At 47.4% G+C, this 13,910-nt stretch overlaps 1 protein-coding gene across 7 annotated transcripts in view; it reads right to left on the bottom strand.

Moving 5' to 3' along the window:
- The window catches only part of PEMT (phosphatidylethanolamine N-methyltransferase), a 92,949-nt gene that overhangs the window by 38,725 nt on the left and 40,314 nt on the right, over nt 1-13,910 (bottom strand). For all 7 annotated transcript variants that reach the window (XM_037910510.2, XM_037910514.2, XM_043523637.1 and 4 more), the window contains one exon: nt 12,342-12,457. In XM_037910510.2, coding sequence (XP_037766438.1) covers nt 12,342-12,457 — 116 coding nt within the window. The remainder of the gene's footprint in view (nt 1-12,341; nt 12,458-13,910) is intronic.

The following is a 13,910-nucleotide window of genomic DNA, read 5'->3' as shown; positions in this document are numbered from 1 at the left end:
GGCACAGCAGCACTGATCTGGAACTGCCTGATTAATCGCAGCACCTGACTGGCTGCAAGGTTAGCAGCCTGGTTTATAAGTCCCATCCCAGCATCAGCCCCCACCTCTGTCCTGGCTTCTGATTCCCAGCTCCGACCCTTGGCTCCACTTCAGGACTGACCCTTGAATTCAGCTCTAACTCAGAGGCCCGACGCTTGCTCCAACCATTAGGCAAGACTGCCCACGGCTCGATCGTTGTCAGGTTGCACAATTGCAAGTGGGAGGCGAGGTGTCCATGAGTCAGTCGCAGAAGATGTGGTCACCGTGGTGGGAAAGGTTTCAGGAACCCCTTCCCTAGCCCACAGATGTCCTTACAAATGAAAGCAACATGTGCAACCAAGTGATGAGTGTGTGTTACAGCCCCGCCCCCCCGCGCCTGATCAGCACAGGATAGGAGTCGGTTATAGCCACAGCTAACGAGCATTGGCTCATCAGCTCAGGCTACAGCAGCTCCTCCTTTTAGTTCTAGTTCAATCCCTGATGTGTCAGCCAAGCTGGTGGCTGTCACATAGGCAGATATGCTAGAGAAGGATTATTTGACTGTTTCAATAAACAGAAAAAAGAATTTGGGGTTGGGAAGGAATTTCCCCCCTGGGGTAGATTGGCAGAGACCCTTCCTCTGCAGCATGGGGCACAGGTCACTTGCAGTTTTAAACTAGTTTAAATGGTGGATACTCTGTAACTTTACCTCCTTAAACCATGATTTGAGGGTTTCAGTAACTCAGCCATAGGTTAGGGGGTCTAGTACAGGAGTGGGCGGGCGAGGTTCTGTGGCTGCAATGTGCAGGTGGTCAGACCAGATGGTCATGATGGTCCCTTCTGACCTTAAAGTCTGTGAGTCTATAAACCTTAAGGCACTCTCCAATAAGCTTCAGTCTGGAGAGGCCACACAGAGTCCAAAGAAATAGTGTTGCACAACACATTTCTGTAGGTTGTGATGGATGGGGGTTTTAAATTAAGAACCCAAGGTAACAGGCCCTGTTCTCCCCACGTGTTCCCGTAAGAGAGAGAAGCTCATTGACAGGTTTCAGAGCAGCAGCCGTGTTAGTCTGTATCCGCAAAAAGAACAGGAGTATTTGTGGCACCTTAGAGACTAACAAAATTTATTTGAGCATAAGCTTTCGTGAGCTACAGCTCTGTTGCTATGCATGCAACGCTAACTTTGGTCTAGAAATAAACTAACGAATGAGGTGTGAAATTGCAGAGAATAAAGCCCATAAAGATGGGAATGATTTTCAAACTTTTGCCCTAACAGGGGTATAAAGACACAGAAAGCAAGAATAAAGCTTGTTTGGGCTTATGGGAAAGGAAGGTCTCTCCTACAGGTTGCAGAAGGGAATCCAACCAGGTACAGAGGGAACAAACAACAAGATTATCAAGAATAGAAGCCTGAAGCTACGCTCCTAAATCCATATTTAGGCTAGTGAAATCAGTGAGCTGATTTTCAAAAGGGCTCAGCACTCCTGGTTGATCAGGCCAGCACCTTGAACTGCACTCAGAAACAATCTGGAAGTCTGTACAGTCTCCAGAGCAGAACTGCAACCTAATGCTCCCGGTGTGTGAATCTCCACCAGCTAACTGGGCACTGAAATCTGCATTAGTTGAATCTCCCACACTGGCTTCAGGTCTGACCCCGTGGAGCTGCAGTAATAGCCCTGGGCAAGCACCTTCCTTCGGAAGATCTCCAGGGCCTGGTCAAGAAGGTTGGGTTGCTGCTGTGAGAATGAGCGCTCCCTGCCATCTGCCCCACAAATTTTAGCCACCCTCTCAAAACAGAGAGCTAATAATGGTCACGAAAGACCTGGAAATAGGAAGGCAGAGAGCATCGCCAGAGGATGTCTCTGCACGACCGAGCAAGATTTTTAATAACTGGAAAGTCGAGGCAGAGATGGGAGGTTATTTACGGAGATCACGGTGAGAATTATGCAAGCGTCTCTTCCCTGGCAGAGATTTCAGGTGCAGCAAATATGGAAGCGGCTGTAATGATGCTGGCAGCGAGCCTGCTATTCACAGAGCAGTCCTACTACCGAGGAATAATTAGACTGGCAGCGAGCGCACCTCTCAGTCAACGGGGGCTGATTGTGGTAGAAGATCCAATAATTCACTAGCAGCAAATGCTGCAACCAGCAGCCTCACAATAGCAGATGGCTTCTTCCTGCCTTTACCATCAACAACTCCTTTTCCCCATCATTTTCTTCACAGCTTCTTCTCCCTGATAACCACTTAACCTTTCCAACTGCACCTGCCTGCATGTCATTTAGGTCAGTATGTTGACAATCACAGCCCACAATCCCATTCATATCTACAAGGAACCCTCAAAAAAAAAAAAAAAAAAAAAGAAGAAGGCATCTCTTTTCGTTAGAAAAAGAACAGGAGGACTTGTGGCTCCTTAGAGACTCACAAATTTATTTGAGCATAAGCTTTCGTGAGCTACAGCTCACTTCATCGGATGCATAGAATGGAACATATAGTAAGATATATATATATTACATACACACACACATACAGATAAGTTGGAAGTTACCATACGAACTGTGAGAGGCTAATTAGTTAAGATGAGCTATTATCAGCAGGAGAAAAAAAACTTTTCTAGTGATAATCAAGCCACGCCATCAGGGGCTCGTTCAACGGCACATCTACCAATGTGATATGTGCCTTCGTGTGCCAGCAATGCCCCTCTGCCATGTACGTTGGCTAAACCGGACAGTCTCTACGCAAAAGAATAAATGGACACAAATCTGACATCAGGAATCATAACATTCAAAAACCGGTAGGAGAACACTTCAGCCTCTCGGGCCACTCAGTAAAAGATTTAAGGGTAGCAATTCTGCAACAGAAAAGCTTCAAAAACAGACTCCAACGAGAAACTGCTGAGCTTGAATTAATATGCAAACTAGATACCATTAACTTGGGTTTGAATAGAGACTGACAGTGGAGTCCACTGTCTAAATGGGCCACCTTGATTATCACTACAATTAACTAATTAGCCTCTCACAGTTTGTATGGTAACTTCCAACTTATCTGTATGTATGTGTATATATATATATAGATCTTCTTACTATATGTTCCATTCTATGCATCCGATGAAGTGGGCTGTAGCCCACGAAAGCTTATGCTCTAATAAATTTGTTAGTCTCTAAGGTGCCACAAGTACTCCTGTTCTTTTTGCGGATACAGACTAACACGGCTGCTACTCGGAAATCTTTTCGTTAGGTTTGCTCCCCTTGTTTGTTTGACAGCACTGTGTATATGGACAGCTTCTCTGTTTTGCCGATGGTCAGGTGCACTTCCTATCTCATGCCCTAGCACAACAAATTTGGGACAGATATTGCAACCCGCATACAATATATTCCCCAAAGATATTGTATTAAGGTTATGAATGGTTTATGTATCACTGTGAGCCAGGGATTGTACACAGCGACAGCGGGGAAAAGGGTTGCGTTTAGCTCCTCCAGGAACTCAAAACAGTGGGGGGTGATTAAGGTGAATCACGCAGGTTGTAAATGCCTCCCGAGAGGTACCTCACCCTGGGAAGACTTGCATAGGCTGGTTCAAATTGGGGTTTCAGGAGACCAGCGGCCAAAGAGAGGGCTTTCAGCATAAAAGGACTGTATTTAAATCGACCCACGGCCTTTTTCCTGATCCAGCCAACGGACAGGACCTCCAGTTAAAGAGTTGTCCCAACCCATGCCAAAGGATTGGAAACATTCTGGCTTCCTCGAGTTCCATAAGACACCTCTGGTAAGCATGTACCATGCATCTAGGAACTTAAAAAAAAAAAAAAAATGTTTTCTCTGTGATGCTTTTACCTTAAGAACAAAGATGCTGGCTTAGAATGGGCTGTGAGGTAACTTGTAACTGCTGGCGATACACTGTTCATAGCGCTCAGAGAGAAAGCAAAGCACAGACGCTGGTTGTTAGGTAGTCTGGCTTGCTGGGAATCCCCCAGTGTAATCCAGGGAGGCAGGCAGCCTTAAACCCCCATAGTCAGAAAGGAGAGAGATGAGAGTCTCCACCCAAGAGAGGTGATGGCTGGAAGCAGAGGCGCCAACTTCTAAATTTTCCCTGGGGTGGGGATGGGACGGGACTCAACCCCCACTCAGCCCCAGGTCCCACCTCCACTCCACTCCTTCCCCCAAAACCCCACCCCCGCCCTGCCTCTTCCCACCCCTCCCCTGAGCTCACTTAATCCCTGCTCCTCCCCCTCCCTCCCAGCACCTCCTGCACGCCACTGAACAGCTGTTCCACAGCATGCAGGAGGCGCGGGGAGGGAGGAGGAGGAGTTGATCGGCGCGGGCTGCCAGCGGATGGGAGGCGCTGGTGAGGGGAGCTTGGTTGCCAGTGGGTGCTAAGCACCTGCTAATTTTTCTCCGACACGGAGTCGGCGCCTATGGCTGGGAGATGGAAATCTTAAGTGGGTGCCTTTGAGGGACCACGAAGAGGGAATACAGGTGCAGATACCCTGAACTGTGGCAGACATCACTCTCTCATGTCCTGCTCTAGGAGGTACATGCAGTGCTCATGGATACGGTTCCCCCAAACCCTGCAGGACTGTATTCTACCAGCAACGGCAGCAGGGGAGGAGAGAAAGCCTTATCAAATGTGTTTGTAAGAGGAATTTTAAATACTCCTGTCCAACACTCTTTAAAGGGACATGCATTTTCAAAAAGTAGCCCATTTAAAAGAAATTCAAGTTGACAGTGTCCGTTTAAATGATACCACAGGGCCCTATGTTAGATCATCTGATTCACCCCCAGGTTATTCATTCACACTCAGTGTGGATCATGAATCATCAGCACTTCCAGCGATGACAAATTATCATCCTACCTCTCAGAGAAAATCACCTGCATTGGAGACGGCATCTCAGGAAAGCAGGAACCGCGTATGAGACGTCGGCCCAATAACACATCTCTTTGAATTCAGCCCGCTCACAACAGGAAGTCCTAAAAGCAGCTCAGGAAAAAAGAGGCCTCCCTTCCATGCCCTTCTTGGGCAATGAGAGAGCAGAGAGCAGCTGGGGCACCTGCCTACCGAGACTGTCAGTGTCCCCTTTGAGGAGGGAGATATACCATCCCCCTTACAATCCAACCCGTGCTTAAGAAACGATCACCCACTGCAACCATCCTCTCCTAGTGCCTAACCTCCCATTCCTGAGCGAGCTAATTGAGCAGCTCACCAAGGCTCACCTCCAGCTCTATCTGGACACGGCCAATATCCTGGACTTCTCCTGACCAGCCCAGGGCATGGAGCTGAGCTGGCACGGGATTTCTCCTCTGGCCATGGGCATCCAATGCTCATTGCTAGACCTCTCAGCAGCATTTGAAATGGTCAGTTATGCAATCCCGTTGTCCTGTCTGAAAGACATGGCAGGGGTTGGCAAGATCCCATTGGGATGGCTTCATTCTCCTGGAATTGTCAAGTTTAGGTGAGAAACTTCAGGAGCATGCAGGAGACAGAGCTCAGCGATTGGCTCACAGATCTGGAACTCCTTCCCAGAAGACACCAGGATGGCCAGGAACCTTAGTGCCAGCAGAGCAAAATGTAAACCCCACTTACTTTGCCCAGCCCACACACCATAACACTCCATCTAAAAATAAAATCAAAACAAAACCAACCCAAATCCAGCCTCTGATAGCCGAAGAAGTCTCTCTCTTTAGGTGTGAATGTTCACTTCATAACTTTGGGAGGTGTTCAGATACCATGGTGAGGGGCAAGACATAGAAACCAAGAGAGAGAGGAAAGTAACTGGGACTTTAGCATACATATTCAGAAAGCACTGCAAAAAGAGAAACTAGAGGGATCAGGTGACAGCACTGGAGGGAGACTGTATTGAGTCCACACAGGGGAAAGATACCAACAATTAGGCTAATGCATTGGAGAGTCATTTTGGACATAAATTAAGGGGAGAATAAAGGCTCGTCAAGTCAGGCACTCTTAGGATAAATGTCGCAAACCTCTGGGGCGGCCAAACAACAGAAGATCAGAAAAGGTTTTTACAGATAAGAGAGGCCCTGCGAGAACAAAGAACTTTGATCATGGAGAATTTTAATCTAACGGCAGTAACAATTGCACAAAAGCAATTAATTCTCTTACGCAGTTTGCTGAACAGTTCCCATCCTGGAGCCATTTCCAAGAAATGAGCTGAGTTTGATAAAGAAGGTTCCAAATAGGAAGCACCTACTGTCTAAGGTGCACAATATAGTTAGACCCAAGATATTCATTTCCAACTACACTGAAGACACACAAGGCTGTCGTTGCTTTTCACTGTCCTCTCTGTCCAGTGCAGCAAGATTTATTTCCACGACTGGAGGAAAAGCTAACATGCTGCAAAGCTTTATTTTAACCTCTTGTGCTTTCTCCAGGGATGCTCTGTTCCCTCCCCATGACTTTGAGAGAGTCTTTTACAACTGCAGTTAAAATAAAAAAATGCAGCTATTGAAAAAACTAACACCTGGTGGAGTCCACAGTTCGTTCTTGCTCACAGACACCACTTGCCCACATAAGACATTCGATGGATTTGTTTTTTAAATGGCCAGCATTACAATCTCAAGCTGGCATCTGAAACAACCACCAAAAAAACCCAAACCACAAGATGTTCTCTTTTTTGCTTCACTAACCACCGTGCATCCCCAAAGATTCTGGACTAGGAACCTGCCCGGTAACTTATTTAATGCATGAAGCACAGCTTGCTCTTTACTAGTTAGATTGGCTCTGCCACACTGAAGCAGACATGACTCAGAAAAAGAAAAGAAAGGAACAGAGAATGGAACAGCAAGACAGTGTTTTGCACTCACTTTCCTGACATAATCAGCCGTTGAGATTACAGCATCTCCATTAGACAACGGGGCACTGCTTATGTTTTCACGTTACATGTTGGTTGCTCTTTTGCCATCTGTGCTCTGTAGTCTTTTGAGCCTGCTGATGTCTTTATGGAAGTGCAGGGTCCAGGAATGAGGATTGAAAGCCATCATAACTTATCAAATCTTGAGCAAACAAACAAAGGTCAGCATTTACACTAGGGGCCTTGCAATACTGAAAGCAGGCTCATTTTGGAGAGGTGATGGCTCTTAACAAAACTCATCCGCACGTATCACCACCATTCTGACACCATAGCTCTCTCCACTCAAGATTACCTGGCAGAGACATATGTTTGGACTAGAGCACCTTTTGAACCTACTCTGGTACCAACTAAAGCCAGAAGTTAAAACCCCCGAGTTCAGGCTCCCAACCAGGTCTGTAATGTCTGTGTAAATACAGCGAAATGGGAAGGGAGGCCGTGTGAACATGAGGTACTATGGCCTCAAATTTCTCTCAATGGGCCTGCCTGGGGGCCTAGAGCAGCTGGGCTGTGGAACCCAATTTCCTTGTACAGACAGAAAGCCTGTGCCAGAGAAGCCAGGGGAAAGACAGTGCTGCAGTCTAAGGGAAGGTTAGGACCATGCTGTTCTAACATAGGGGACCCGAACAACAGCCTGGGGAGTGTCCACAAAGGGAGCTCTACCAGGGCTGTGCATGCCAATGGTCAAGCCATGCCAACAAGTTTAGTAGTAGCTGGCACAGCCTCTGAAAATGTGGAGTACTCCACCTGTGAACTGGCTGTTGTATGTGTCAAAAACCAGATAGAAGGCTTTGTGCTGTATCCCAGAAAGCTAGCAACCAGCTCAGCTGTGAAACTGGTTGGTGAGACCGTTCCCCTGTGAAATCCAAACAGACTTCTCTCCGGAATACATAAGCTGAATACACACAAGACACTTTTTATTGCCTTAAATTCAATTATGGTCTAAACTAATTACGAGCTTCCCTACATGAGTTTCAGCAACATGCGGTGGCCTTGAGGAATACAGGAGAGTGGGGGGCAGCGGGCAGTGTCATTTCTAAGAAGCAAAATCTGTCGAATCCATATACGAATTCCACTCATATTTTTATGCCATGGAAAATTATCTGAAGTACTAACAATCCATTAGCTCTGACCCTGGCATAATTGGATCTGGGAATTTAGTTCAGACCCATCTTTAATTACTGCAGTGCAGCTAGAGTGACTCTAGCCTATCAACTCCTAGACAAAATGTGGCAAGGGGGAAGTCTGTAAGAATCTGTGTGTTACCTTCACTGAACTAACATTTAAGGACATATTACCATAATGTACAGTGTCTCATCTATTCTATATCATTAGCTAACATAGGTCTTATCAAGGCAGATCTCAGATAAGAGTTTAAACAGCCTGCTTGCTAAATGCACAGGTAATCCCTGCTCTTCTACACAGGAAATACTCTAACTTTTAATGAGTATGCATAGATTTGTTTCTTCTGGTCCTGAAGATTAAAAAATGCCTACAGCAGCAGCTGTACATGCACCGTACTTTGCAAACAGATTATTATGAAGACCCTCCAATTATTCCAGTACGAAATCAGTTAGGGTAAATAACCTTAAGAGAGAGCAGAACAAAAAAACATGATGCTTAAAGGCTGCTAACAGAGATCATTTGATTCTAGTAACTAAACACAAAGCGATTCTGCTTTCCCCCCCGTTTGTTTCAATACAGAATTCAAAACTTACCCTCCACATACGCACCCCAACCCACTGGTGAAAGATACTAGAGCTAGATGGATATCCTCTAGACATGCAACAGGGACAAGACAGACCACAACAGTGTGAGCTTCCCTAATCATCCTGCCTTTCCAGTGCACCTCAGTCCTAACTTAGAGGGATCGTCTCTCAGAGCGAGAGGGTCTCTCATTCCCCATGCCACTCTTCGACTTTTCAGGTGACATTACCAGAGAGGAAGGATGACCCAATGGTTAAAGGGCTAGCTGCAGATTTAGGAGACATGGGTTCAGTTCCCTGCTGTGCCCTTGGGCAATTTGCTTAGTCTCACTGTGCCTCAGTTTCCCATCAGTAAAATGGGTGTATAGGACTGGGGCATAGGCAGTCTGGCCTAGCGGTCACTGCTGGGCTGGTGTCACTGAACCAAGAATGGCCATGAGGCAGTAGGTGAACAGGGATCATAGTAACCGCTAACGCCAGGATCAAAAGACCAGGGTCAGAGACCAGAGATCAGGACTATATCAGGCTGAAGTGAGGAGGCAAAAGTCGGGGTCAGAGACAGGAAATCAGAAAGCAAAGACGAGCAAGGTCGAGAGCTGCAGCAAGCCAGAATGTCTGCGTGGTTGCCCAGACAACTTCCTGGGGAACCCTCCAGGGTTAAATAGTAACCCTGGGTCACACTGCAATTAAACACCTGTAGCTGGCCCACGTCAGCCGACTCAAGCTCATGGGGCTCAGGCGAAGGGGCTGTTTAACTGCAGGGTAGACATTCCGACTCAGGCAGGTTCCCAGGCTCTGGGACCCCATAAGGGGCGAAGGTCCCAGAGCCCAGACTTCAGCCCAAGCCTGACCATCTACACCGCCCCATAGCCCGAGCCCCACGAGCCCGAGTCAGCCGACACGGGCCAGCCGCGGGTGTTTAACTGTAGCGTAGACATACCCTCAGAGGGCCGCAGGCTGCTGTTGCTCTGGCCCCTTTGGGTGGAACTTCCTGCAGCGCCCAATCTCCATGGTGTTCCTTGGATGTGGCTCCACACGGCCTCCTGGTGGCAACATGGGAATATCAGCTGCCCTAGGCGCCTCAGACCCAGGTTCCAGTCCTGCAAGGGGGATAACAGCACCACCCTACCTCACAGGGGTGTTGTGAAGTGCTCAAATACTGTGGTAACAGAGACCACATAAGTACTTAAAATAGCTGAGGGGAGGTTTTCAAAGGCTGAAGCGGCAGTGGGATTTGGGCACTTCACTCCCATAGGTTCCTTCAAACGTCCCAGCCTTAATGTCCATTGCACCAGGGATCTTTGCCACAAGGACTCTTGTCCACTGAGAGAGAGGTCGTCAACTCACTTAACGCTCTGCAGTTGGATGAAAGGTGCTGCATACCCAGGGGTGTCCCTAGGCGGTGGCGGGGCCCGGGACATAGGCACAGAGTTTTTAATCTGCCGGGGGGCTCCCCCCTACTCCACCCCTTCCCCCAAGGCCCCTCCCTGCCCTGCTTCTTCCCGCCTCTTCCTGCCCCTGCCCAGTTCCTTCCCCTCCCCAAAGCACGCTGTGCCCCCGTTCCTCTCCCCTCCCCGGCACTGCCTTCTGATGCCGCAAAATATTTGATCTGCAGCAGGTGGTAGGCGCTGAGAGGGAGGCGCTGATGGGCAGGGCCCACCAGCGGGCAGGAGGTGCTGGGGGGGAGGGGGAGGTTCTGGTAGGTGGGGCTCTTCCTCACCTGCCCCGCCCACCCTTTCACTCCCCTCCCACCTCACCTCCCCACCCGCTTCCTCATGATTTTTTCAAAGCGCAGCCCCCTCCCAAGTGTGGGGCCTGGGGCGGTCGCCCAGATTCGCCATACCCCAGGGACGGCTCTGTGCATAACCTGCCAAGGACCCAAGGGTGAATTATTCTTTACACCGCTGAGGCATGCAAAGTGCACCATGTGTTTTTCGAACATCAAGGAAGCCCCCGCCCCGGAGAGCTGGTGTTTTATTTTGGGGATTGTTTTTTTTTTTTTAAACAGATGGATACATTGAGAAGTTAAGCAACCTGTCAAGGATGAAACAGCGTGTCAGTGGCAGGGTTTGGGAAAGCGCACAGCTCTCCTGCCATCCAATCCACTGCTCCGTCTCAACACCACTTCACGTAAGCACTTGTTCATAACTTGGGCTCTATTCCAACCAGTGAGCGAAAGGCAAAAAGCTCCATATTGCTAAATGCCTGGTCCATGGACACACCTCCCAAATTATCATCTAACATGGTATGAAATTATTCCTTTCGGCCTAGCATGGGTGAGTTATTGTTTCCCATTAGGCATCTAAGCTCTCACAAAATCCTTATGTTTCTCCAGTTAAGCATTTCAATCATAGGCACATTTGTTGAAATATTTCAGCATTCAGACTCCATGTGATTAGATCATGAAATCTTTTAATTGGAGGCAGCTGAGAAATAGAGGGAGCTAAAAATGCCTCAACAATCCTAGTAGGAAAGGAAGCATTGCACCGGCACATACTCCATGTATCTGGGTCTGTTCAGTCAGCTGCAGTAGCAGATGTACAATAAGAAGCAACTTCAGATTTAAATACACACAGAGCCACTAGGACTGTGATGTAAACTTTGTGGGCTCAATTTTCCGTTGCATTGCCTTTTTATGCCGCTCCACTGGGAGGGGAGGGGATAAAATTGGGCCACCTCTCCCCGCAACATCCCCTTGGACCCAACACTGTGCAGGGGAGAAAGTCCTCCCCACACACGCACACTCTGGGGACACTAGGACCCAGCTGGTGTCATATCCCCAATTCTGCCATTTCAGATCTAGCCCAGGCTGCTGGTCCCCCAAAGCTGATACAACCTAAGGGCTATATGTGGTGACTCATGTGAAATAAGTTGGCGATCTCAGCCAGCAGCGCCTAGCCGACAGGCATCCAGATCACAGAGCCAGAAGCACCTTTGTTGGGAGTCTCCACAGAAAGACCCACGTTTGTTTGGAGCAGGGAGAATGAAGGTCTTGCTGGGGCAGCATGGGAAAGCCTTGTCCAGGCAATGCCTATGCCACACCTGTTCTGCCCCTGCAAGACTTTACTCTCCAAACACCAACAGTCCAGCACCTTTGGCCAGCATCCAGTTCATGAAATAGTAATATAGAAAATAAAACTTACAAGGAATTGTATAATGCTCTTTTTAAAAAAATCTGCTAGTTATCAGTCATGATCAGGTCAGTGGAAAGACATAAGAAATCTACTGATCTTACATTTGTATAGGGTTAGGGTCCCCTTATCGTAGTCTGAACACAATCTTCAACGTATTTACCCTCACATGCCCTCTGGGAGGCAGAGCAGGACTATTGGCCCACGTGTACAAGTGGGGAACTGAGATCCAAAGGCCCAGATCCCAGGTTTGCACCCAAACTACTGAGCCACCCTTTTTCTCTGTAGAACAGGGATACAAAGCAAGAAAGTTTGAACCTCAGTGACTAATACAGTTAAATGAGGCCACCTTGAAATATTTCTGATTTTCCTGTTTACTCCCCACCCTTCCCGCCTTGGAAATAGAAATATTTTTGTTTCCTTCTTTGATTTTATTTTTTCCTTAGTTGCGGGGGGGAAAAAAAGGGGGGGGAGGGGGTCTGGGTTTGGCTCCAAAATTTGGCTTGTTTGGCATAATAGGAAGATGGCTTTTCAAAGAGAAGTGGGGCATGATATTGCCAGCCCAGTTTCCATAGTCACTATCCCTGATCCCTGCTTTAACTTGAAGTGATAGAATAGGGTCCTTACCAATGGCTCCGTATAAAGTTAAGCAGCAGGATGACAGCGCCCAGGCAGTAACATGCAGTATATGGAGAGCCACAGACTCTACTGAGAACTCGGGTTTTGTGTTCCCATCTTGCTACCTAAACGGACAAAAAACAAAGGGCGTTTGAGGCAGTGAGACACATGTTGCTTTTATTTTAGTGCTGACAATGCTATCCCCGTACTAGACACAGGCTTTTTATAAGAACTAAAGTGTACCAGGAGCCGAATGATCATTTAATACTTGATTAGAAAGGAGCAGAAGATATTGAACTGACTTGGCTTAAAAAGAACACATTAGAGAACACCCCTTTCTAAATTCTGTAACCCTCTTGGGAGCCTCCCTTAAACCCCAGTAGTGCATACATTTTTCCATCAGGTTAGAACCTCAATGACTTGTTCACAGGCTGGAGAGTCTAAAACACACTAGCCAGGACTGTTGCTACTGTGTAGAGAGGGGAAAATATTAAGGTGGTATTTTCTTTTTCTGCCGCTCAATTTATTCTCCTTGTTCATGCCAATCCTTCCATACTTTCCCAATTCTATTGTCCTGGATCAGATAAGCCATGGACCAATTTACGGCAATTCCTTGCCTGCTCCCACACTTTATTTTGGCTTTTGAAGCCATTCAAAGATACAAACTCCAGGCCTCACAAGCTAAAACTCTTGTCACTAGAGGAGAGAAGTGGTGCTGAGTGACTGAGTTAGGTCACACTAAATGAGCTTGTACGTCTGGTCTTGGGCTGTGCAAAGGCAAACACAAGTGGCCAAGAGGGGGAAATTCAGGTTGTACAGTTTCCCCTCCCAGTTCTGGCACCTCACTAAGACCCTGTTCTAAAGCCCACTGAAGTCTAAGGGAATTTTTCCTCTGACTTCAAAGGCTTTGGATTGGGCCCCAACCCCGCCGAGGTATCGCTCCCCCAGGCTGATCCTCTGCAGGGTAATTTGAGGCGGAGTTCAGGGATCTGATGCCAGATGTACGTTTTATCTCAAACTCCCGTGAACCAATATATTCCTTAAATGACAGATACACACTTCAGATAAACCCACTGGTTTATCTCTGCATGTCCATTGTGCCTTTGCTTGTTAGTGATTCCCAGTTTTAATCACTGGGATCCTCTCTATTCTCCTGTGTCATCTTTGTCCATTGCTATCTAGAACCATTACATATAAGAGAAGAGGTTTAGAAAACATGATCTATGGGAAAAGGCTGAAAGAATTGGGCACGTTTAGGCCAGAGAAGGCTGAGGGGGGACATGATAACAGTCTCCAAATAGGTAAAAGATTGTTGTGAAGAGGATGGTGATCAAGTGTTCTCCATGTCCTCCAAGGGTAAGACAAGAAGGAAACAGCTTAGCTTACAGCCAGGGAGATTTAGGTTGGATATTAGGAAAAACTCTCTCACTATAAGGATAGTTAAGCAATAGAACATGTTACGTGGGAGGTTGTGGAATCCCCGTCACTGGAAGCTTTTAAGAACAGGTTAGACAAACATTTGTCAGGGATAAATTAGACATATTTAGTGTCTGTCTACACTTAAAACGATACAGCAGG

Source organism: Chelonia mydas, chromosome 10 (assembly GCF_015237465.2).
Source record: "Chelonia mydas isolate rCheMyd1 chromosome 10, rCheMyd1.pri.v2, whole genome shotgun sequence".
Classification (NCBI taxonomy): Eukaryota; Metazoa; Chordata; order Testudines; family Cheloniidae; genus Chelonia; species Chelonia mydas.
The sequence above is the reverse complement of the archived record's forward strand: the minus strand, read 5'-3'. Positions and strand labels throughout refer to the sequence as shown.